The sequence below is a fragment of the Excalfactoria chinensis genome, chromosome 7 (assembly GCF_039878825.1).
Source record: "Excalfactoria chinensis isolate bCotChi1 chromosome 7, bCotChi1.hap2, whole genome shotgun sequence".
In the NCBI taxonomy this organism is placed as follows: Eukaryota; Metazoa; Chordata; class Aves; order Galliformes; family Phasianidae; genus Excalfactoria; species Excalfactoria chinensis.
This window is the reverse complement of record NC_092831.1, coordinates 28,263,030-28,286,060: the sequence shown is the minus strand read 5'-3', so window position 1 is coordinate 28,286,060 and position 23,031 is coordinate 28,263,030. Positions and strand designations below refer to the sequence as shown.

Below are 23,031 nucleotides of genomic sequence, written 5' to 3'. Positions count from 1 at the left end.
AATACAAGTATTAATATGCACCAAAAGGAACAGATGGTGAGGCTGTTATTTAAAGAATGAGATTAGAAGGTCCGTCCTTAAGCCATTCCCGTGAACTAGGTGAGGGAGCCCCTCACAGCAGCGGGCTGTGGGAGCTGGCAGCAGCAGGTGGCACCAAGCTCCCATGAGAGCCTTTAGGCAGCAGTCACTGTGAAATCCATCGCACTACAGCAATGCGTAGCTCAGACCTTGCTGTGTAAGCCACAAGAAGAGTGAAGTTTGACACATTTCAATTTAGCCCTTATTTGTTCTCAGCTCACACACCGCTGGAAGAGACCTCCAAGCTCATCCTGTCCAATCATCCATTCACCACCACCGTTGCTCACTAAACTGCGTTCCTAAGTACCACATCTCTTGTTTCTATGCTGGGGATGAATTGGCGGTTAGACGAAGCTGTCTGGGAGCTCTTTTCCAACCTCAACGAGTCTATGATTCTACGTGTCTCCCTCAGGTGCGCTGTACCATAGCTGTCAGTATGCTCTGCAGTGCTTTAGATGATGACTGGTAAAAAGCAGCGTCATAGGAACTTCTAGGAAGAACACTCACGGGTGTTTTTAAGCGTGACTTAGAATCGGAGCTCAGATACAGCTTAATGGCCCCGAATACAAGAAACCAATCAGAAGAAGAGAAACACTCCCCGTTTCGCGGTGACCCTGACGTTCGGAAAAGCGCGTTCCTGGGCCCTACAGCCGTGACAGCGACGCCGCCCCCAGCGCCGGGCAGCCCAGCGCCGTCCCCGTGCCGGCTCTTCCGACGGACCGCAAGGGGCGGCCGTGAGCCGCGCCACGTGACGCCGCGGGCAGCGCCGGGCCGGGCCGCGTCGTGGCCACGCCCCGCCAAGGCAGCGAGGGAGAACGGCGGCGGCGGCGGAGCAGCGCCGGGCCTGCGGCCGCGCCACGGCGGGGCTGCGAGCGCTGACGGCGGCGGGGTCCGGGCCGGGGGCGCGGCGCGGGGCACGATGTCGCGGTCCGTGCTTCAGCCGAGCCAGCAGAAGCTGGCGGAGAAGCTGACCATCCTAAACGATCGGGGCGTCGGCATGCTCACCCGGCTCTACAACATCAAGAAGGTGCGGGGGCCCCGGCGGGGAGGCGGGGAGAGGGACAGCCGCGACCCCCGTCCCGCCGCCGCCCCCCCGGGCCCCGACCGCCTGGCGCTCCTCCCGTCGCCCCCCGCCGCGCCGCGGCCTAGCTGCGGGGCCCGAGGGGCAGGGCAGGGCGGCGAAGGGAAAGGAGACGAGAAGGGAGGGGCGGGAGGCCCCCGGGCGCTCCCGCGGGGCCGCGGGGGCCGGCGCCGCTCGGTACCTGGCGGCGGGCGGGCCCGGAGCGCGTAGGCCTCAGCCCTCCGCCGGCGGGGCCTAGGCCCGAGGCCGGGCCGCTCCCCGTGAGTCAGGCGACGGCCCGGCTTCCCCGCGCCGCTACGGCCCGGGCAGGGCTGCGGGTTAAATTACTAAGTCGGGCTCCCGCGAGTCGGCGTTGCTTAGCAGCTCCCGGCGGGAGTCGGAGCCGGGAACTGCCGTGGGTGCTGCGGCCGCTCGCCGCCTTACCGAGACGCAGCCCGGCTGCCCGTCCTGCGGCGGAAATGCCTTGTGCCGGGGCACGGAGCGCCGTGCCGGTACTCCAGCTGCTCGCCTGGCGTTCCTGCCTCGATTTTCCCAGTGCGAATGCGGGATGTGGAGGTACGCGTTTGTATGAACCGGTTCCAGTAGCGAATTTTAGACGTTAACGTAGTTTATGGGCGATATTCATTTTTTCATAGAAATCCGTACTTCTGTGCTCCAGCAGCGAGCACACCTTTGCAGGCTGAGTGTATTAGAAGGCCCGTGCCGTTCCCCATGCTGTGTGCTGCAGTGGCGTTTGGGGGATGCAAAGAATCCTGAGGCTTAAAGGGCCTGGAACTGGTTGTCATCCATCTGTGAGTTAATTGTTGTGGCCCTGAACCCCCTTTTTGATGAGAGTCATCCTGTCCGCTGCTCCGTCCAGCAGCTCTGCTCTGGAGCAGCATGAGCTGCAGGCAATCCCGGGCACTGGGTTGGTCTTATTTGGCTGTCGTTTCTAGGGGAAGGAAGTGACTGTAGTATTTGGGCTCAGTGCTAATCCCAACCAACACCAGTAGCTGGTGTGCAGTTGCTAAGCGTTTCACTTAGCATCAGTCAACTAATCTAAGCAAATTATTGCCAATTTATGTCTTCTAGAAATAAAAGCAGAGTTTCTCTTAACTTGCAGTCTTATGTGCCAGAAACTTGCTGCTACTTAATACTGGTAGCAGTATAAGTCTCTTTGGAATGCAAAGCAGAATTTGTCTGTTTGTGGGGAAAAGCATCATTATATTGATGTAATTTGTGTGTGCACTTTGTCGTGCTTTGAGAGACGTGTCGGCTGAAGACTGTACCAGTAGGATTGTGCGTGAGCAAAGGCTTTGCCAGAAGAGCTGTGCTGTGTAGGAAGGAGGCAGGAAAAAGAGGCAGGTGAAGCATCTCTTGGCATAAAGCGGTGCCTTAATGAGTGTAAGTGCAGGTTGTTCTGCGATTACTGGTTTGGAGTTGCTCAGGGTAAGCAGCATGGTGCCTATGGATGTGTTTCCGTCAGCGCATTTGGCGGAGGGACTCCTGGGCGGGTTGTTCCATATGGCATTGCTGTTGGTGCAGTGATGCGTGTGGATGGGCTTTCAGTGTGGGAGCAGAAACACCAGAGGTGACAGCAGGTTTTCCTGCAAGCTCGGTGAAGGGACTCAAAGAGTGCTTAGGTCTTAGGTACAGACAGAAGAGGCATATCCAGGTGGCTTGTTTACTGAGCAATGTAGAGCTTGGCCAACCTGGAGACAAGCAGATGGAGCTCTCTGTATTCAAATGGTTGTTGTATTAAGCTGCAGTAAGTGCTGGTTGATGGCGGTCGCTGGCTGGCTCTGATGGTGCGCCCCTGAAGTTTTGAGATGCCCGTGTTTCATCCCTTCGGTCTGGTTTCAGCACAGCTGTCTTCTTGGAACCCTTTTTCTTGTTGTCTGACTTTATCCCTCTTTGCACACAGTTGGTTTCAGAAGTGCTGCTGAGGGTTCTCCTGGCTTCCTCTACAGAAGACAATATCAAAACTCCAATCTGTAGAGAACTGCACAATATGCGGTATTGCGGTCAAAGGAAATGACTGAGACTCATTTGAATAAGAGGAAGTGAGAGCTGCCGCGCTCATCACTGCTGCACGGATTGCTGTAGGTGCTGGTTAGGGAGCTGAGACTTTAAGGGATTAAGATTTTCCAGTTACAGAAATGTGAGAAAATAACTAAGAACTTTATCGTTACGCTTCCTATTTAAAAAAATAAATCCATTTTGATCTCATTTTCCTTATAGCTGTTAGTTGTTCTACGCTTCCTGTTTGCTGGCCCGTGCCACTGTCTTCTGACATGGTTTACGGTTCTTTTTTAAGAGGGGATGTCTGAACACCCCATTTTCTGCCTCTTAGAGAGCAGCCTGGAAGCTATGAAATGCAGAGTTACTGAAGTGGCAGTGGGTGGTGAGGCTGAACTCCTACTTGATCTGTATGGAGGTGGAACTTATTATAAAGAATGACACGGCCTGCTGCTTTCAGCTGTTTTTAGCTGCCTATTGTACTGCGACCAGCATCAGTCCTCCATTTGGAAATGTTATCACTGCACTTTTTCTCCTGTTTTGCTCCTTCTGCTTTTAAAATGTTTATCCTCAATTGTACATGCTAACAGTTGTTTTATTGCTCTCGCTGTTTGTGCCTACAGCTACGTCTGTAAGTCAGATACAGCATTATTTCATGCCATCCTGGCTCAGGTGAGACTTGGATGCAGTTGTTACAGCCAGAGCAGTCAGAGAGATGGCTTTGGTGTGCGTTGTGTGATGCTGCACTATTGTGTGTGTGGTTTTGATGGGTGTCAGAGCAGTGCGACTTAGAACTGAGCTGTGTGGGATGAGAGGGCTTTGACCTTTTAGAGTATATGTTCTTCAAAAATGACAACTGCTGCTGGGTGCTACTGGCTTTGCAAGCGGTGTCATCCTTCTATTCATTGCACGGGTTGCAAGTCTGTATGCAAAACTTGCTTCTTAAAACGTCCTCAGTGCAACTTTCTGTTGGCTGTCAGAGCTCCCACGATCGCATGCTACCTACTAATGAGAACTAGAGTGGGCTCTTAGATACCAACTGCATAACTAAGCTGAAGCTTTAGGTAAAGGGCAGAATAAATCTTTGCAAGGCCTTTGTTGGCCTTTATCATTCTAAACTAAAATTCAGTCCCAGTCCTACTGTAAGCACCGTACATCTAATAAGTCGGATAGGAGATCACAGTAGATGATTGGTCATTTGCTGGTTAGTACTTCAGAGATGTAATTTAGGAACAGTGTATTTGTACCTATGTTAAGGCTGTTGCTTGTTAGCCATTTAAAAGGCCAAATGAATACTTTTTTCCCTGTTTATCTCCTGCAGCAGTTAAATTAGTTACTGTTTTTGAAGGAGCAACAGTGCTGTGAGGGTAAAGAAGGACAGCACCAATTCTCCTGTGGTGAAACAGGGAGAAGTGGGCTGGATCAGCTGAGATCAACAGAAATCGGCAGCAGAGAGGGCAGGCCCTCACTTCTCCAGCCTTTTACTCTGGTGGTGAGCCTAGGGTGAAGGAAAAGATCCCAAAAGCTCCAAAATTGGACTGAAGAGGACTAGACCAAGTCTAATCATTGATGAGAAGGTTGTGAGCCGGTGGGTGAGGTGTGCTGTTCTGCTCAGGCACTGCAGCAGCTGTTCTGGAAAAGCAGGAGAGCCTTGTAAGTGAACGTGGAGAAACTCCCAAACTGCAGAGCTCTGAGATGTGGGCACTGAGCTCTCAAATGGCTGCAGCGCATTGAGCTGAGGGGAGAAGCTCACTGATAAGCTTGTTGTGTGTTGTAAGATGGGTTTTGGAAGGAGCAGATAACGTCTTCAAGTCATCAGGAAGTGACTTAGGGTGGGGTAGGGCTATTTTTAGTGCTTGGTTGATATTAACAGTTTTTTAAAGGTTAAGACAACAGTATTTGTTGGTCCATTTGTGTTTGTAGCCTTAGAGGAATGGTTCAAAATGCCACCCAGCTGGTAGTCAGGAGAAAACAGCAAACAAACGTATGATACATGCTGCTGAGGCACAAAATAGACTTACTTTTCTCTGGAAGCAAATAGAAACTGATGGCATCCTGGGACTTCTTTTTTCCTTTCAGATTGGAATTTTTTTGACATATTCAGAAAGCAACGCATGTTGTAAGGAGACAATAAGCTTCTAAATGCAGTACCAGAATATCACGTGATACCTTCCCAAATATACAGAAGGAAATCTAGATGGCCTTATGCTTGTGCCTCATTGGTGGGCACCTACAATTATTTTCCATTGTTTCTTAGCTTAGAAACATTCGCTGTAGTTTCTTCCCCTGCCCCCCAGTTGCTCTCCACTTGCTCTGCTGTGTGTTGAAAAAAAAACAAGTTCTGTTTTTGTTGCAGAAGATTGTTGAGATTGTTGAGATTTGTATGCAGAGCTTCTGGCAGGGGTGGAGCTTGACTCCACTTCTAGACCTCGTTTAAGGGCTGACCACCACTAAGGCAGCATCTCTTGGAGATTGTTCCTCTGTGCAGTCTGTCTCAATGCTTTTCAGGCAGACTGAAGGCTTCTATACTGGTGAGTTTTTCCTGTAGATAACCTTTTGGGTATTTATAACCATCCTTCTTGCATTATTCAAATCTTTGTATTATTTTCACCTTACAAGAGGAGATAGAGCACAAATCGTTTAGGTTTTTCAGCTCCAGAGTTGAAATGGGGAGGATGATCCTATTGCCCTGTTGGCTTTTATTACTGTTAGTTTATAAACTACAGTCAAGGAAAGTGTTGTGGAAGTGAGACTTCTTTCCATTTTTGTTCTTTGTGTTTCATCTGTCCTGTATTTGATTAATAAACCCAAGTGCTTATTTAAGTAGGCATTACAACTGCGAGAAGATAATATGGGTTTATGTAAACAGGTAGTGTCAAAGCATGTTTCTTTCATCATTGAAATGTCAGGTCCCTGTTATAAGGACAATTTGGTAAGTATTTTGCACATTGACCTTAGCAAGGCTGCTGACATTACCTTGTCTGATTGTTCATACAGACAATCTCAGGAAATACGGTCTGGATGACATGGTAATAATGAGAGCAGATGGGTGGCCATGTTAGGGAAGGGTTATAAACATGTCCTTGTACTGTAGTCCTACAGTGTCTCACTGGGCTGTGTCCTAGCTCTGCTCCAGCCAGGCTCTGCATTAACAGCTGTAGTGGTGATGCTCAGTCATGGCCTGAAGCACTGATTAAGCACCTGGTGGGAAGGCAGGGCCAACCTGGTTGAGTTCAGGTGAGTGCAGTGCTGCTGAGTGACCAGAAGGGCTGGAGCCAGGGTCCACCCCTCCCCTGATCTCATTCAAGTGTTGGTAGTGGAGGTGAGGGCTGGAGGTCCCTGCCTACTTGAGGCTTTCAAAAGGTAAGCAGCTTTTTTCCTTCATTCCTGTATGTGTGGCTGCTGTCTTTAGGCTTGTCCTCATTTGCTGTAGCCAAGGACTTTGCTACCCTGCTGTTATCACGGTACTCACCAACCTGTTATATAGCATTACAATGGCTTAGGTGATGAATACAGTGTGCTTATTAAATTTATAGCTAAGACACCAGGAAGAGCTGCAGAAATAATGAAGAATGTAATTACAGTTCAGTTTGAGCCTAACAGATTGTAGGTATGCACTAACAAATCTTGTAGGTAAGTTAGTTTATGCTTATTGAAATGTGAAATGGAAGGTAAAGAGTTACAGGGAGACCACTCTGCTGAAAATAGCTGGGGGAAGTTACAGAAAACGGGAGCCAGCTGGGTTTAACTGCAAGAAATGAAGGCAGATTGCATGAATGTGAGTAGGTATGTGGCACGCAATGAGACTCACCTGGAAAATAGGTGTTTTGATTCACTCTTGAGGAGGGGCACTGGTGAAGTGGGGGCAGTCCCAAGAGCAGTGTGAGTGACCTACAGTAAAGAGGATAAAGAGAAATCCACTCAACTAGGAGTTATTTCACAAGTAGGTTGTTATGTTTGATACAAATTATCAAGTATTTTAACTGCTGCAGGGAGAAGAGGAACAACTTGTCAGTATGGCCACAGAGAGCATGAAGTGGTGGATTAGATCAGAGCAAGAAAAATACAGCTAAGTTCTTAGGATTTTCTAGTGATTAAATCATGGAAAATATCATCTCAGGTTGCTTTTGAGTTTAGTCTGTTAGAGGACTGTGAGTAAAGATTTGCTCCCAAAAGCAAGAGAAACTCAGTTGGTCCTGCTTTGGACAGGGAAAGTAGGGCAGGCAAGTTCTTAAGATCTGTTTCCTTCAGATTTTATGTGAGATGACCCTTGTTGTTGGATGTTTGAGTTTACATGAAGGAGGTGCTGTGTGGTTCAGGACACACTGATGAGGAAATTATATTAGAGTAGAACAGTTAATTTTTAGCCATCAAAATAATAAACTATAATTTGTTCTTGTGTGGTTGGCTGATGCTTGTGTATCATTTCAAAGCTGTTAAAAGGGCTCATTCACAAAGATCATCTGGGACAAGGTTGTTTATTAATGAACTCAAGCTTCCGCAGAACCTGAAGTGCAGCAAAGCTGCCATGGTAGGTTTCAACAGCAATAGTAGGGCTAATGGAGAGTGAACTGCTTCCTAACGCACTGAGCTTTCAAAGCAGCTACTTGCTGATTGTTCACCTCTCTGTTCTCTGTACTTGGACTTCTTTTCAAAATCAGGGGTTGGCAGTCGGTAACTTCATTAGTTTTAAATGCATGATGTAAATGAGAAATAAACAGTGTGCTGCATCCTACCAAAAGGTGGAGTTAGTAATGAGCTTGTCTCTTGGAATGTTTCTTTGCCATTTATTATTTAGTGTAATTTTGTAGGATCTGCAGCTGCAAACCAAGCATTTAAATTCAGATATATTTTAGGGGGAAGTCTTTAATGGCAGCACTGCAGAAGAAGAATGGTTTGTACTGCACGTGCCTTTCCTGTGTGTCAAGAGAATGTGCTGAAGATAGCTGTAAAAAGTACAGGACTTTCCCCTCTTTTTTAATACTAGGAATCTTAACATATTTCTTTAATGAAAGTTACTAGCTCAGGGAATGACTTTGTTTAAATTATTTTGTCGTTGAAGTTCCATCTATTTGCTTGTTACGCTCAGGGTTTTTAATACAGATTCATTCGTGAATGAAACTTGAAGGCAAGGTGATTCACTTACTGTTTGAGTATTTATTGTCACCATTGAATCTGCTCAGGAGTATTTTATCTCAAGTCTGTAGTAGCAGTAAAATCCTAAATAATAAAACCATGTTAAAGTGCTGCAGTACATGACTTGTTTTATGGTTGTCTTATGATGTTGACAGTTTGAAGAATGAAAATAGAAGAGTACTGATTCAAACTATAGCTCTCTTCTAGCTGTCTTTGTTCATTGGGCAGTAGCCCTGCTCATCGTTAGGAATAGATGGGGCTTACTGCCAAGAAAAAAGGTATAAAAGCTGTTTCCTTCGTGTTTTGGTAACTTAGAGCTACATCACATAATTGAAGTAGCATTTCCTAGTGCTCTTGAGAATGCTGCATGCCTGTGCAAAAGGTTGGAGTGAAGTGTAGGTGTTGCAAATGCAAGGTGGTGTCCCGGATGCTGTGCCATGCTACTGGGTTTTGACAGTGCTTGTGCCTGCACGTAATTTATGTCACATCAGCAGGAGTGCTGTGTTCAGGTTTGGACCCTGCACTACAAAAAAAGCTTTTGAGACTCTGGAGTGTGTCAAAAGGAGGGCAGTGAAGCTGTTGATGGTCTGGAGCACTGGCCTTATGAGGAGTGGCTGAGGGAGCTGGGATTGTTAGGTTTGGAGAAGAGTAGCTCACCAGGGGCTTCCTAGCTCTACCACTCCCTGAAAGGTGGTTGTGGTGAGGTGGGGGTTGCCCTCTTCTCCCATGTAACTAAAGACAGGTCTAGAGGGAATGGCCTCAGGTGGTGTCAGGAGAGGTTCTGGTTGGATATTAGGTAACATTTTTTCCCTGTAAGTGTGCTGGTGCACTGGAACAAGCTGCTGCTGGTTGAGTCCACCGTCCCTGCAGGTGCTTAAGAAACATTTAGATGTTGTATTAAGGGACATGGTTTAGTGTGAAATATTGATGGGAGGTAGATGGTTGGTCTGGATCTCAGGTATTGTCTAACCTGTATGATTCTGTAATTGTGTGTGCAGTAGCTTTGTCAGTCAACGTTTTTTTTGCCCTTATCCAACATCCCATGTCCTCAGCTTGGAAGTGAAGTGTGCAGCTTTGATGTTGGTAGTGATAACTTCAGCTGTACTGTGGCAAAAGGTTTTTTCAGCACACCTCTTAAGGTTGGCGTTCTGTGGTTCAGGCGGAGTTGTACTGTAGTCTTTAGTGTTGTGTGGTGACAACTTAACCTTCAGTACAGATATTAAGTGTGCTGTTGCTGGGTGCTTTCTTGTAGGTTGCTGCTTATGCGATGCAACCTATTAATTGGAGTTGTGCAGTATTCATTGTTTTCAAAGTGACACTTGCATAGAGGAGTGCTGTTAGCTTCAAGTGGAGTCTGAATTTTGTTTAATAATGTAGTTTCCTGAGGGAGGAAAATGCTGCTTTAGATCAGAATACTTGGCATTGTGTAACACCTCAACAGTTTATGCAAGGGGATCCATCTAGTCTGTTTTGATGACCTGGGCATATGGAGGCAAAGAAATACTCTGATTAATGACTCTGTTAGCTATAGAAATTTGCTTGATCTTGCTGGGGTTCAATGCACAGAATCAGGTAAAGAAATGTTGCTTATTTTTTAAGAGCTTGTTGTAGGAGGGTACTGGGCAAACAAATGGAGTCTACCTTGATAGAAATCCAGCATCCGAGTCCTTTGCAGTTCTATTTCCTAGCTAGTGTTGTAGACTAGTCTCAGTGGTAATTCTGCATCATCTTTTTCATCACAAGTGCTTGACAGCTGTGTTGTAATGTTCAAAAGAACTGGGAGGTGACTGCTGGGAGATGCTTGTGGTGTAACAGGTTGAGTTTGAAGGGGCTGGAACTCTGTATCTTCAGAGAGCTGTATGTCATGAATGCTGTACTAGCAAGTCCATGGTAATTCTGGAATTTGCAATGCTTAGATACATGGGCTTGAAATGCAGGTTTGTGTAGCTTCCAAAAAGCTGGGACTTGAAGTTCTATGGTTTAAAGCTCTTAGCATGCTGAAGTTTTTTTTCCTGCTCTTTGGATTAATCTTATATAGTTTATTAGGAGGCAGAATTACAGGTGCTGCATGTTAGCAAATAAGCAGTGGTTAGGAACAAGGCTGTCTCTTGGACTCTTGGATGTCAGCACAGATTTGCCTCTTAGGCTGTGAATAACATTTGTCATTGCTGGGAACCAAGTTCCTGAGACCCAGCGAGGATGTTTGTGTTTTCAGGGCGCTGTTTCCACACGAAGAAGCTGCACGGAAGGGCCTGGTTAGAATGTAACTTCTAGTGAAGTAAACCTTCATTTTACAGGAGGAAAACCATCTGGTGCTAGGAAGCCATGAAGAATAGCATATGTGGAAGTAATTATTGAAATCAGGCTGAAAAACTTAGGAAATCAGTGGTGGTAGGATTAGCAGTTGTCTTCTGTGTGAGTGCAAGTGCATTGAAATATAATGGACCACAGATGCATGTTGGCTGTTAAGATCCTTCCTGAGTTTGTAGTCCTTTTGGTAGAGAAAGCTACTTAATGTGTGGCAAGGATACCGAACTGCGTTAACCTGATGCAGATTTTTAGGAGACCCGTGGCTTCTGGTTAAGTAGGACTTCATAAATCTCAAGTGTGAGTTGTTTAATTTTTGTCACTTACAATTTTTACTTTAGAAATAGAGTGAAGACTTAAGAGTGTGTGTGGAACAGACCTTTTGTGGCACATGTTGTTTCCTGTTTTAAGAATACCAATACTTGCAATATGCACCTCATCAATGACGTGGGTGTTGCTGAGCTGATTGTGGCTATCCATTCCTCTTGGGATGTTCTGGATGTAACGCTGTGATAAGATCTGGAATGTGCTGTGGTCAACTTGGCAAATGTAAGAGTGCAGATACTGGAGTAGTACGTTAACGTGCATTCTGATGGTCGAGTGCTGCAGGCAGGAGTTGTAGAAACTTACAATAATGACTTTTGTTTTGTTTTTTTTTCTTGGCTACCGTTTCTTTTTCAGGTATGTAAAACTTCACTGAGTTTCTCTCCTGTTTTTCCCCTGTAGATGCATGTGATGTTGAACTCCTTTTTTTCCTTCCTTCCTGAACTTACGTTTGAAATTACTATTAGAAGTTACGTGTTTCAGCTTGTACTCGAACTGTGCGATAGTAAAATTCTATTAAGTACATGTAAAACTGTTCTGCGCGTTGGAATGATCACTGTCCGCTAGAAAGCGTGCTGTCTATAGTAACAGATGGCTGTAATGTTCTCTTGGTTGTAGGTAATAGTGTATTAGCTCACTTAAATGTAACGTGTTGTAGAATTTGAGTCATATGTTTATATGTAATTTTTCTCTCTTTCTATTGCAATGCTTTCCCAGCAAGGACAAGTTTGGAAGGTTTGCAAAGCTTTTCACCTTCCCTTTGCCCGCTTGCCCGCTTTCAGAACCGGTCTCATACTCCATGACTTCTGTCTCTACGGTCTGCAACTCAGCCATAGAATTCGATGTGGAAGAGTTTAAACGAGCTGTCATTCAAGTTCACTATGTTGCGTAGAAATGCGTAGCATGTAATTCAGTTTTGCATGAGACAAGAAAATCCCTCTGAGGACTATAAAGCTAAATACGTATTTGAGAGAAAATACAATTTGAGCACAAATAGTTGCGTTAATAATGCTTGCTGCCTTTGGTATGTCTTCCCCAGCTAAACTATATAGCATGGCTCGTTAGAGTAGTTGGGAATAAATAGTGTGTCCAACAGCATGCTCTGCAGCTGGCTAAAAGTAGTTGAGTCGCTCCTCCAACCTGGGCTTCTGAGATGTCTGTGTAGGCTATTGGAGGGGCTTACACTGAGCTGTGGCTTCTATTCGAATGGAAATTTAATCAAGTTTCTTCATTGCTGCTTTTAAAGCACAGCTTTAAAACGAGAGTTGCAAAACGTGAGTAAAACGTGTAAAAGCAAAATGTAAGTTGCTAATTTAAGGGAATAGGGCGTTTTAGGCAAGTATTGGTGTTGTTATTGTGGGGGGGAAGCTCTCTTGCAGTTCACAATTTAAAGACAAGTTAAATGCAGATGGGTGGTGGGGCTTTTTGAGTTTTGTTTCACCAAGGCTAGTCCTCCGTAGATGATAACATGATTAAATTTTCTAGCAGTTGATTAACTCCAGACGAACACAACACTACCTCAAACCAGGAAGAGCAGGAAAAAGAAAACCTTTTTTGTTTTTTTTTCCCCCTTCTTTTAGGATTGATTTGTTTTTCCCTCACTGCTGTTCTGCACTAACTGCTTTGATACTTCCATGCATCTTTTTCAGTAGAAGAGCATCTCTGTACTGTTTCCCATTGCATATTTCAGCTGTGACAGTCCCTGCACTTTGCCTCTCATTATCACCTGCTCACTTAAAAAATAATAATAATAACCAACAAACCAAGACAAAAAAATCTTTCTAGTTTGTTTGCAGATTTGCAACTGTGGCTTAACATGATGTGGTTGATTATTATTTTTTTTTACTCCATTTTTGTATTGTATTTTTTTTATAGGCATGTGGTGACCCCAAAGCCAAACCATCTTACCTTATTGACAAAAACCTGGAATCTGCCGTCAAATTCATAGTCAGGAAGTTTCCAGCAGTAGAAACACGGAACAACAATGTAAGTAACAAAATGACTGTATGTGTATTGTTTCTTCAGTGCCCTTTGACGCGTGCTGCTCGGTTCTGTGAGGATTGGTGAATTACATAAAGCTCCTGGTGCTGAAGGTCATAGTTAAAATACAGTTGTTGATTCAAATGTCTGACAAGATCCTACAGCAAGAGCTGACTCCAAAGACAGAATATTCCACCTCGCTGTAATTCGTTGTTGTTGTTAGTGTAGTTTGTTTTTTTTTTTCCTTATTCTTTGTGCAGTTTCGATGAGCTGTTAGCGGGAAATAAACCTGGCCAGAAGTCTAAACTTGCATGCTGCCTTCCTTTGATAGCAGAGAGCGTTGGTGAGCAGAAGATGGAAGCTGTGCATCTTCTGACTTGTTGCGATGAGGCCTGACAAGCAGATCAATAAAAGCTGGCTGACTGAGTAATGGGAACATGTGTTTGTACCTCATGGGTGCTCCTGCCTGTGGTAGCAGTCTCCATGGCAATAAGGGATGTGTAGGAGAAGCCTTGCACAGGACAGAACGCAGATCCTGGAGAAATAGAATTATTTTCAGATGTATTGAGATCAATTGCAGTTACTAAGTATGACATTGTAGCCTCTAATTAGATGGCAGATGTTTTTTTGGCAGCTAATGCTCGTGAAGTTTCACTGTTTCAGTTTGAAAGTCAAGGAAAAGATACTTTTTCTTTTTATCTACTTAACATTTCTTTCAATAGGTGCATTGCAGAGGTAGGTGATGGGGTTTGCATGTTCTCTGCATGCAGTTAATTGCATGTGTGCTTAAAAGGTTTAGACTTGCTATAAGCATTCTGCTTTTTGCAGAATGGGAGTGATAGTTGAGTTGGTTTTTAAACCTTTAGAATTCCCACATAATGTCCTCAGTAATGCCAACAACAGTTTAGAAAGCAAAAACAAACCCACCCGAAGCTCTTTTTATGGTAGAAGCTGTTTCAGTTACAATGTGAACAGTGTTGCTTTCTCAGTTCAGAGCTTATTCTTTTTGCTCTGTTTGATATTGCTTGTTTTTGTATTGAATATGGTTGTGTTAGTGACAAATAGGGCAAATTCCTTACCAAATTAAAAAGTAACTTCCTTTTTCCTTAGTGTTTGGTGAACTCTTCTGTGTTCTCTGAACTTCTGTGGCAACTGTGCTATTGAAAAAGGTTGCTATGTACATAAGAAGTCATTGAGCACTATTAAGAATATGCTCTCAGTGTTTTCCAGTTCTTGGTTGTGAAATTAGAGCTGAACTAATGATGGGTATGTATGCATTTGGTCCTGTCAAGTTTATAGAAATGGATCAAAGCTCATTTGAGGCATTTTGACAATCCTGTTATCTAAAATAGGTCTCACTCCAGTGTTTCGTTGTTGCCTTTTGTTTGTTTACCGTGAGGAAGCCAGGGCTGTGTTTAAGGAAAGCAACGCTGTTAGGGAGGTTATGAGAAGCCTGCATTATATAGGAGCACAGTTTAAGCTATGCAGCTTGACTTCCAGCAGTAGGCATCCATGGTCTCAGCAAACAGCAGTTTATTGCTTCAAGTTTTTCTTAATCATGTTGTATTGTTCAAAATAAACCTTTATTTGTTACCAGTGCCTCATGGGACACAAGTCATGTTGTATTGCTGAGAGATCTCAGTGTGAGATAAACTTTGTTCATATACCTTAGCTTTGCAAAGGGATAAGTATCACGGCCAAGTGAGGAAGAAGCTGATGCTCTACTTGCTGTTCATTTGTCTGCTTTCTCCCATTGGTCTCCACAGTGCTAACAGTAAAGTAAAACCTTCAGCAGGGAAACACGATGAAAGATGGGGAAGGGCAAGAAGCTTACAGGGACAAGGAAACAGCAGTTGAAAAATGCTGTTGAGGATACTTACAGGGGAGGCACATGCAGCCTATGTCCTTGTGACGAAAACTGTACAACAGCCTTTTAGGACAGTTTTTGGATTTTCTTTTGATCTGCAGCAATTCCATTGCTTAGCATTGTGCATCTACACAGTATTATCTGTTGCTGTGTCAGTAGGTAATGTTGCCAAGCAAACAAGCTTGAATTCAGTTAAAGAATGATTGATTAGTGCTTATTTCTGCTTTTGTGTTCTGATTCTTAGCTGTTACGTGGGTTTCTCACATACCATCTCTTGTAATGCTTAGCGTGTCTAAGGTGAACAACCCACTTTAGTGGAGGAGTAGTCTCTGCAGTAGCTGAGTGGGGGTCTGATCTTCAAGTATGTTTTCCTTCTGTGATGTTTACTACAGAGTGCTTTAGGTATTCATTGAGTAAAACAATGGCAACTGATTGTGATCCATCTGTGACTCGCTGTCACACTAGATTCATGTCCAACAACTGCTGACTGTCAGTACTGGAGCAAGAGTGAAAGATATGAGCGGTTCAAACGAACATGATGAATCCTGATGAATCCTTGCTGACCAGGCTGAAGAACTGAATGGAGTAGTCTGTCTACCAAAGGATTGATTATAGATAACTCAGGACCTCATCAGTTAATAGTTCTCTCTCCTTTTGTTAGAGGGCAGTCCCAGTAGCCTTACACTTGCCCTTTCTTCTTCAGTCACCATCTAGAGCCATATAACCTTGAATATGAGTAGTGTGAAGATTTCTGTTGTCTGTTAATGATGGTGAATAGCAAGGTAGCGCTGCTTAATAGTATGTGAAATATGCAACTGTCTGAGCAGTCATCTGTTGCAGTAGAACCTCTTTTTTTAGCCATTGTTAACATTCAATTACATTGTAAAGACAGATTAAAGTACTTCACACTGTGGAGCTGGAGGGAGAGATGTACATTTTCTGTACGTTGTGGGTAGGATGTGAAAATTCACTGCCTGCATAGGTAAAATTCTGTATTACGTAATCGTGCTAGCTTGCTTTCTGCTTTCCAAACGAGCATGTATGAGAAGTAGTGAGAATTTCTGCATTCTTGAACATATGTTCTTCTACTCAGATTGCTCCCGAGCATTTTCCCTGTAGAGAAACTTCCTATATTTTGAAATGTCTTCTGACAATGCTGTGACTCAGTCACTGCTTAACAGCAAGCAGACTGATGGAACCTTGATGGAACAAGTGTGCAAGGTATGCTTGCTGGGTGAAGTGTCCATGCTTTCCAGATAGCGTTAATCTTGATTTGTCAGTAGCTACATTCCTGTTACCGTTCTTATCTCCTCATTTGGGTTGATCTCAAGTTCTTGAGATATTCTTTTCAGAGCTGTTTCCCTGTTTTAACTCCAGCTGTGGTCTGCTGGTCTGTGACAGAGGGGTCTGGAAATAAGATCAGATGAGAACAGGGTGCAAGTGGTGAGACCGTTCCAGTCTCCCCGGGTTAGAATCTGTACATGTGAACAATCTCACTCTAAATTTTATTTACTGTTTTCCGTGGGTGCTGCTTTCTCCCTTTAGATGGCAATGTGTATGTCTGGGCTGCTTGCTCTGCCTTTCACGGTTTCAATTTGGAGTGATTGGGCTGCACAGAAATTGAGCTGAGTGTGGGAGGGGTGCTGGGGGGCACGCGTTGGCTGGACCTCCTGAGCTGAAGCATGCTTTTATTAAGAATTGTATTGTAATGTTATTTGAATATGGGCTTTATAACCAACCTTGATTTTAATCTGTGGTAGATGCTTCTGATTACATCTGTTCAGGACACTTAAGTACTTAAAATCACACTCTTTTAAGATGACTCCCTTTTGCTCTTTCCAGTTCAGTGCCACAAAGCAAGTGGTGTTGGTTTGTTTTTAATGCAACTCCTAGTATTGCCATTTGCACAGCGCTAGTGGATACAGTCTAGAAATTCTGCTGGATGGGAATTTACTTCAAGGTCTCAACTGTGCTGTCCTGTGCATTATTGATACTGTTTCACTAAAAAATAATAGTTTGCTTTCCAGGGAATGGAGCGGTATTAAAATCTATGGTAGTTGTTATTTATAAGTCAGCTAACTTAATCCTCCTAGCCGATAAACTCAAGAATAAATGCCCTTCTGGTAAGCTATGTCTCTTGCCTGGAGACCTTTTAACAGTATTTAAGAATAGGGTGCAGTAGTAATGTTTCAGAAGAAAATTTGCCTTCTGTGCATCTTTTTGTCTGTATTTTGACAAAGAAGCATTTCAGAGTTGAACTGCTCTGCCAGTGCCGTGCTCTGGTAGGGTCGTACCTCCTGCTTTCGTTTTGTTTCCGGTAGTACTTCTGATGTCTTCAGCTCTCAAGAGTCTGACCATTGAGTAACACAGATGCACTGCACTCTCAGTAGTACCTGAACAGTGTCTTAGTTATGTGGTGATGGTGATAAAAATGGCATCCCAAATTTGTCATGCATCTTGAGTGAAGTTTCTTCCCGGTTTCAGGCTGTAAGTATGAAGTGTGCAGGCAGATAGACTTCTTTTTTGGCCCCAAACATTGTTGCCTGTAAAACAGCATGGCAGGGAATTTTAATGCATAAATGGTTGCTACAGTGACATCAAGACCAGTGACAAAGGCTCGGATGATACAGTAACACGTGATGAGCCAAATGTAGGAATTTATGCAGAAATTCATGTAAAATTGAGGCTATGGGGTAATGTGGTGAAGGCTGGCAGGTCAGGTTCTGAAGAGGGGCCTCCTGCCCCAAGAGCAGGCCCTGCATGCAGTGGCAGTTGTGGAGGGCCATGGCAGGTTGTTTCCTTTTCAAGAAGGCTGCCTTGGTACTGGAAACTTGAAAACTCTCCAGGAATAGATCATATGGTACAGATGCGTTAGTTAGTAAGAATGTTAAATATTTTCTAACATATTCATATGCAGACTGCTGCTTGAGAGTCTGCTTTTTATTAATTGGAGAGAAAACCAAGGGCACGTCTATCGTTCTGCAGTTAATTTACACTAGATGAAACAACTTCTTCAGTTAGTTACGTTCTCCTCGTCTGCCCATCATGCAGGGATGGGTCTTGTGGATGGAGAATTCCATTCAAATGAATTGAATTTGTGAAGTATTCATTGAAAGATGCTGTATGTGGCAGGCATATGGATTAAAATAAATAATGTCAAGAATGCTGTCAGTGGTTATTTTCCCTGTGTCTCCTGAATTGTAGCAGTCAGAATTTGTATTACTGCTTTAGGGGCATATATTCCAGCTGGAAAGGTGGAGGTGATGGTGTGTTCTCTGAGGGCCTTGTAATAACTCATCACTGAGTGTTCATACAAGTAAATGATGCTGGCTTGCGGTTGCTGATTTGATTCCTGTTTCTTGTAAGATGCATTCTCTCTGAGTGTAATTGGTTGTTTCAAGATTTAGGGTTAATATGAAGAAAGAAACACACAAGAACTTGGTGAAGGTCACTTTCTCTCTTGAAGAAAATGTGCTTAACAATCAGCTGGTCTCTTAATGATTTCATATACAGGATTTTTTCTATTCTTGCTCTTCATATGTCTTAAATCTCACTTTGATTAGCAGTGTCACTGGCATCCTTGCTGGTATGTTTTATTCTTGAAGAATAAACACAGCTCTTCTGTCTAAGCAGTCAGTAAGCACAGTTAACTGCAGTGGGAACCATCTCTTGGTGGTAGTTACGTTTCAGCTTATCCTTTAAAAGTACTGCTGAGTATTGGAAACAGAAGAGTTTGCTGGTAAGTGAGAATTACAGCTGAGGAAAACAGCCTTGAATAAATACAAGGCGATACGGCACCTAAAGCATCTAAACAGCTGTTAGGAAATTAGCCATGGAAAATCTTGTTGCAGTGGGTGTGGTAAGAGCTACACCCGCATTCCTGGGGGATAAAAATGCAAATAAACATCCCAGACTCCACATGGTGTAAACTGCTTTCAAATATCACTGTGCAGTCTGTGTAGTGTGAGTTGGAACTTCTTGCACCGTGCTTTGCTAATGGTGTTTGGGGTTGGCTAGGTAAAAATCCAAGTGAAACAGTATACCAAGAAAACACCTTTCCTACCTTGATAAGCCTCATTGTTCAAGTAATGGTGATCTTGGTGCCGTAAGGGTGCGTTAGTGTCCTTTACATATTTCTGGGAAGGTAACTAGGAAAGTAATGATGTAGGTTGATCTGAAAGTAATGCTTCTTATTTCCAGTGCACAATAACATATAATATCTGCAAAGCAGTTTCCAGCACCATCTCCTGTTTGCTGTGCTTCCCCAAACTGTGGCCTTGAAGCATGAAGCACAGACTCAGATGTAGGTGCTGCATACAGTACCCTACAGTCATAGCAGTCTCACCTTAGCGTGGCCCCTTGCTTAGCCCAGGTTGGAATTGTTGTAGGGAGGACACATGAAGGCACATGTGTACTTGTGATGGCTGTCCCTTTTTCCTCTTCTTTAGTGTGTCACAGAGGTTTCATGAAATGGCTTTTAAGTTTTATCCTACTCATGCTTTTTTAGTTACACGAGAATAAACCCTGCTTTTGCTTAGTATTCCGAATACAACTCACTTGCAATAAGTATTTCAAATATCCAGGCTGAAGGCTGAACTCAAACATGTTAGGCAATAAGCTTTCATCCTGTAACAGCTGCGCACTGGCAGAGCAGCCCTGAATGTACCAAGTGCTCTTTCCTTTGTGTGTTGTGGTTCTGATGCTCCGTTCTCTGCGTGTTGGGTAGCTGGAGTGTAGGGTACGCACTGGGAGAGCTTCATTGGCTCTGATGGTCGGGGTAGATCTCACCAATAGTGAGTCTCACAGACACTTAAGAGGGCAATCTTTCATATTCAGTGTCATGAGGCTGTTTTAATTCATGTATCAAGACAGTAATTAGTAACTGAATAACAGAGGTTAAGTATTTGGATCCTTGTTGTGCTTTGAGACTGGTATATAGTAATTGAACAGCTGTCCCATTTATTCTAACAGCTGCATCTTCTGTTCTCAGTTGTGATCTTTTAAGGGCGCTGTCGGCCTCCTCAAGAAAATGTTGAAGAAGATGGAAATAAAATGAGATTTCTTTGTCTGTTAAAAAATAAATCGATCCACGTGGACTGTTTTATGCCTCTGTATTCACATTTGCCTCTTCCATTTTATCCACCAGTGTCTACTGCTAGTGTTTTGCTTCTTTTGTGTTTCTTTATTTTGTTGCTTTTGTTTGAATGTATTATTGTGTTATATGGAACTGGTCAAAGAACCGTTACTGTATTTTATGTTTGTATCTACATTTTATTTTGCATGCTTAACGTGGCTTTGCCTGGATATTCTTTTTGGTAAGTTCAGAATTCAAAAGCATAATGTTTTCCTGTAGTAAAACGTGTAACCTGCCACCTTCTTTTCTCCCACCTCGAGTAATGTCGTTCTTTTTTTTTGTCATACTGATCTGTGCTCACGTACCGTTCTGCTTTTGCTAATAATGCACATGATAATGCTATTTTCCTAACTACCCATTTTTATCTCTAGTTGAGCTAAACAATAACCTTTTGGTACTAATGTGTACTAATTTGATTTTTATCTCCAAACTATAGTTAGCAGCTATTTAATGATGCACTTTGAGAGCTTCGTGTGCCTTTAAGATGCACACAGAGCTTCAGTCTTAGCAAAAGAAGTTTTAACATAGTTTTCTGACCTGGTGGTTAATCTGCGCCTTACAGGTAGTGCTTGTCAGCTGCCTTCTCAAGCTCTCGGAACAGTGAAGGTGTTTCTGTTCTTCTTTTAGCAACAGCTTGCTCAGCTACAGAAAGAAAAGTCAGAGATATTGAAGAACCTGGCCTTGTACTACTTCACGTTTGTTGATGTTATGGAATTTAAGGTAAGGTGCAGCATGTCAGGTTTGTCTCCCGTTTGTAAATGAAGGTATTTGAATTTACAGGTCTGCTTTGTTTGTTTAAACCACCTTAACCTCAGTCACTAAGCATTGCTATGTAAATTTCTAAAAGATTATTCCTTTTTTTTTCCTTAAGGACCATGTTTGTGAGCTGCTGAACACTATTGATGTTTGCCAAGTCTTCTTTGATATTGTAAGTTTCTGGGTCCAACTGTTAAAGGCCAACTAAAACTATTTCCAATCAAAGCTCTGCATGAGGAATTAGAAAGATTTGTTTTTGCTGGTCCAAGAAATGTGACTCCTCTTGTTATAAATGGGAGAGAAATAAATGCGTTAGGATGTTTTTATCTCTTACTTGTGTATATAGTGTGATATCAGAACATAGGCCCTTAGGAACAGGCTCATTATGGACTGTAGTTAACAGCAAAATAAAAACAACATTATTTGCTTTACAGCATCTGCATTCTTCGTTTTACTGTAGTCTTTATATTTAAATTGTATGAGGCTCAAAGGCAGGAATACTCCTTTTGTCCCTTCAGTATGTGTGGGATGTGTGAGGTCTTCACTTCTCTTGGCCAAAGCAAGAATAAAAGTATCGAAAAGCGTAATTTAAAGCAAAATCCATGTTCTTTTGGTTTAATCTTCGTTTCTTATTGTCCATAGTGTCACCTTTTTAGTTTTGGCCTTTATTAACTTTGGTTGACTTTCCTATGGAGTGGTTGTGGCAGGTGAGTGGGGTATCTGCCTGCTCATTGAGTCTTATTAAGGTCTTACTAAGAGTCTTCTTAAAATCTACTGTGGAGACTAGGCACTTGTTGACCTGTTTGTAACATCGAAGAAGAGTTTTCTTGTCTGCCAGCTGCAACACTTGAGCCTGAACGGGTTTATTTGTGTGGTTGCTTTCACAAATAAAAATGATTCTGGGGATTTAGATGAATAAATGAACATCATACAAAGTCTATGTACGAGCAGGATGAAAATGCTGATCAAGACACTCAGTTGTGTTTTAAAAATGACCAGAAAGGTTGGCAATAAGAGGAAGAAGTTTGGTTCTTGTTTCGGAAGGTTTTAGAATGAGGTTTGTTGTTGTTTTTGTTTTTTACCTCTAGACTGTAAACTTTGATTTGACGAAGAACTACCTAGATTTGATTATAACCTACACTACGCTGATGATACTGCTGTCTCGAATTGAAGAAAGGAAGGCTATCATTGGGTTGTACAACTACGCTCATGAAATGACACATGGAGCGAGGTAGGAATCTGTTGTGTAGGAAATGTGTTTTTAGAAGAGTAATAATTACACCTCAGTGAATTATGGTTGTTTCTGTTTGTTTTTTTTTCCCAAGTGACCGAGAATATCCACGCCTTGGCCAGATGATTGTGGATTATGAAAATCCTTTAAAGAAAATGATGGAGGAGTTTGTACCTCACAGTAAAGTATGTAACCGCTTTTCACACAAACATATGGTAACCTTACTTGGGAAAAAGCAGAGATCAAAAAGGAAATGTACAAGAGCTTTTGTCAAGGCTCTTAGGCACAAATTTTACAGGAGGTGTTATTTACAATGGATGGTTGGGGCTGCAGATTTGTTTCCTGTTAAATGAAAATACAGAAGTGCAGGAGTGCTGCAGTGCTTTGGTAAGGTTCCAGATTATTCATTGAGGAGTAAAAATGGCTTTAAAGCAGGGGTAGCTTATTGCGCATTCTGTTTTGATTTGTAGCTTGAAGCAAAGGAGATTGATAAGAGGAGAGTTTTCTTTGGATTTACCATCTGAGTTGAATGTTTCTTCCTGTTTTGCAACCTGAGGGTTTTGCTTTGGTATTTCATTAAATCTGGTGTCCTGGAGAGCAGTTGATCACCACTGCCTCTTTAATAACATCTCTTCTGTGCAAAGCTGGCACTGTGCACCTTGTTCAGTTGACTTAACTGAGTTAAATGAGCCTGTAGGCTCTTTTATATTTCTGTGAGTTTTGTGTTCTCACACATCTGGTTGTGCAGCACTTCTGTGATAATTTATCTAGACTGTGTTTTCATCTGCGATTACTTGGAGAAAGTGGAGCCTTGAGACAAGCAGTGTGTACCCTGTTAATCACCTCCATGTGTCTGCTGGGCTTGCTGCTCTGACAAAGGATATCTGTTGTGAGCAGTGCTGGCCAAACCACATCGGCTGTCATTTATGTAGGTGTTCTTTTCTAGGTGCTTTCATGTTGTTTGTCTAACAACTCATTTTGGTTGTTTTTTTTGTTGTTGCTTTGGTTTGTTTTTTTTTTTTTTGCAAGATTTTAAGTAAATTACAAAGTAATTGCTTGAAGTTTTTACTTAGCTTATTGCTTTGTGCTTTGGAATCTAGGTACAGGTTTTGTTTCCCTGCTCTTCACCTCTTAAGGTT

The 23,031-nt window shown here is 43.1% G+C and overlaps 1 protein-coding gene across 4 annotated transcripts in view; it reads left to right on the top strand.

Moving 5' to 3' along the window:
* The first annotated feature begins 864 nt into the window (after nucleotides 1–864).
* The window catches only part of NCKAP1 (NCK associated protein 1), a 51,471-nt gene continuing 29,304 nt past the window's right edge, over nucleotides 865–23,031 (top strand). Inside the window, exons 1-7 of one of the 4 annotated variants that reach the window (XM_072341691.1) lie at nucleotides 865–1,105; nucleotides 11,642–11,659; nucleotides 12,800–12,910; nucleotides 20,533–20,625; nucleotides 20,777–20,833; nucleotides 21,750–21,892; nucleotides 21,987–22,077. In XM_072341691.1, the coding sequence (XP_072197792.1) occupies nucleotides 998–1,105; nucleotides 11,642–11,659; nucleotides 12,800–12,910; nucleotides 20,533–20,625; nucleotides 20,777–20,833; nucleotides 21,750–21,892; nucleotides 21,987–22,077 (621 nt within the window). In that variant the 5' untranslated portion in view covers nucleotides 865–997. The remainder of the gene's footprint in view (nucleotides 1,106–11,641; nucleotides 11,660–12,799; nucleotides 12,911–20,532; nucleotides 20,626–20,776; nucleotides 20,834–21,749; nucleotides 21,893–21,986; nucleotides 22,078–23,031) is intronic. The other 3 variants (XM_072341688.1, XM_072341690.1, XM_072341689.1) reach the window with 3 other exon arrangements.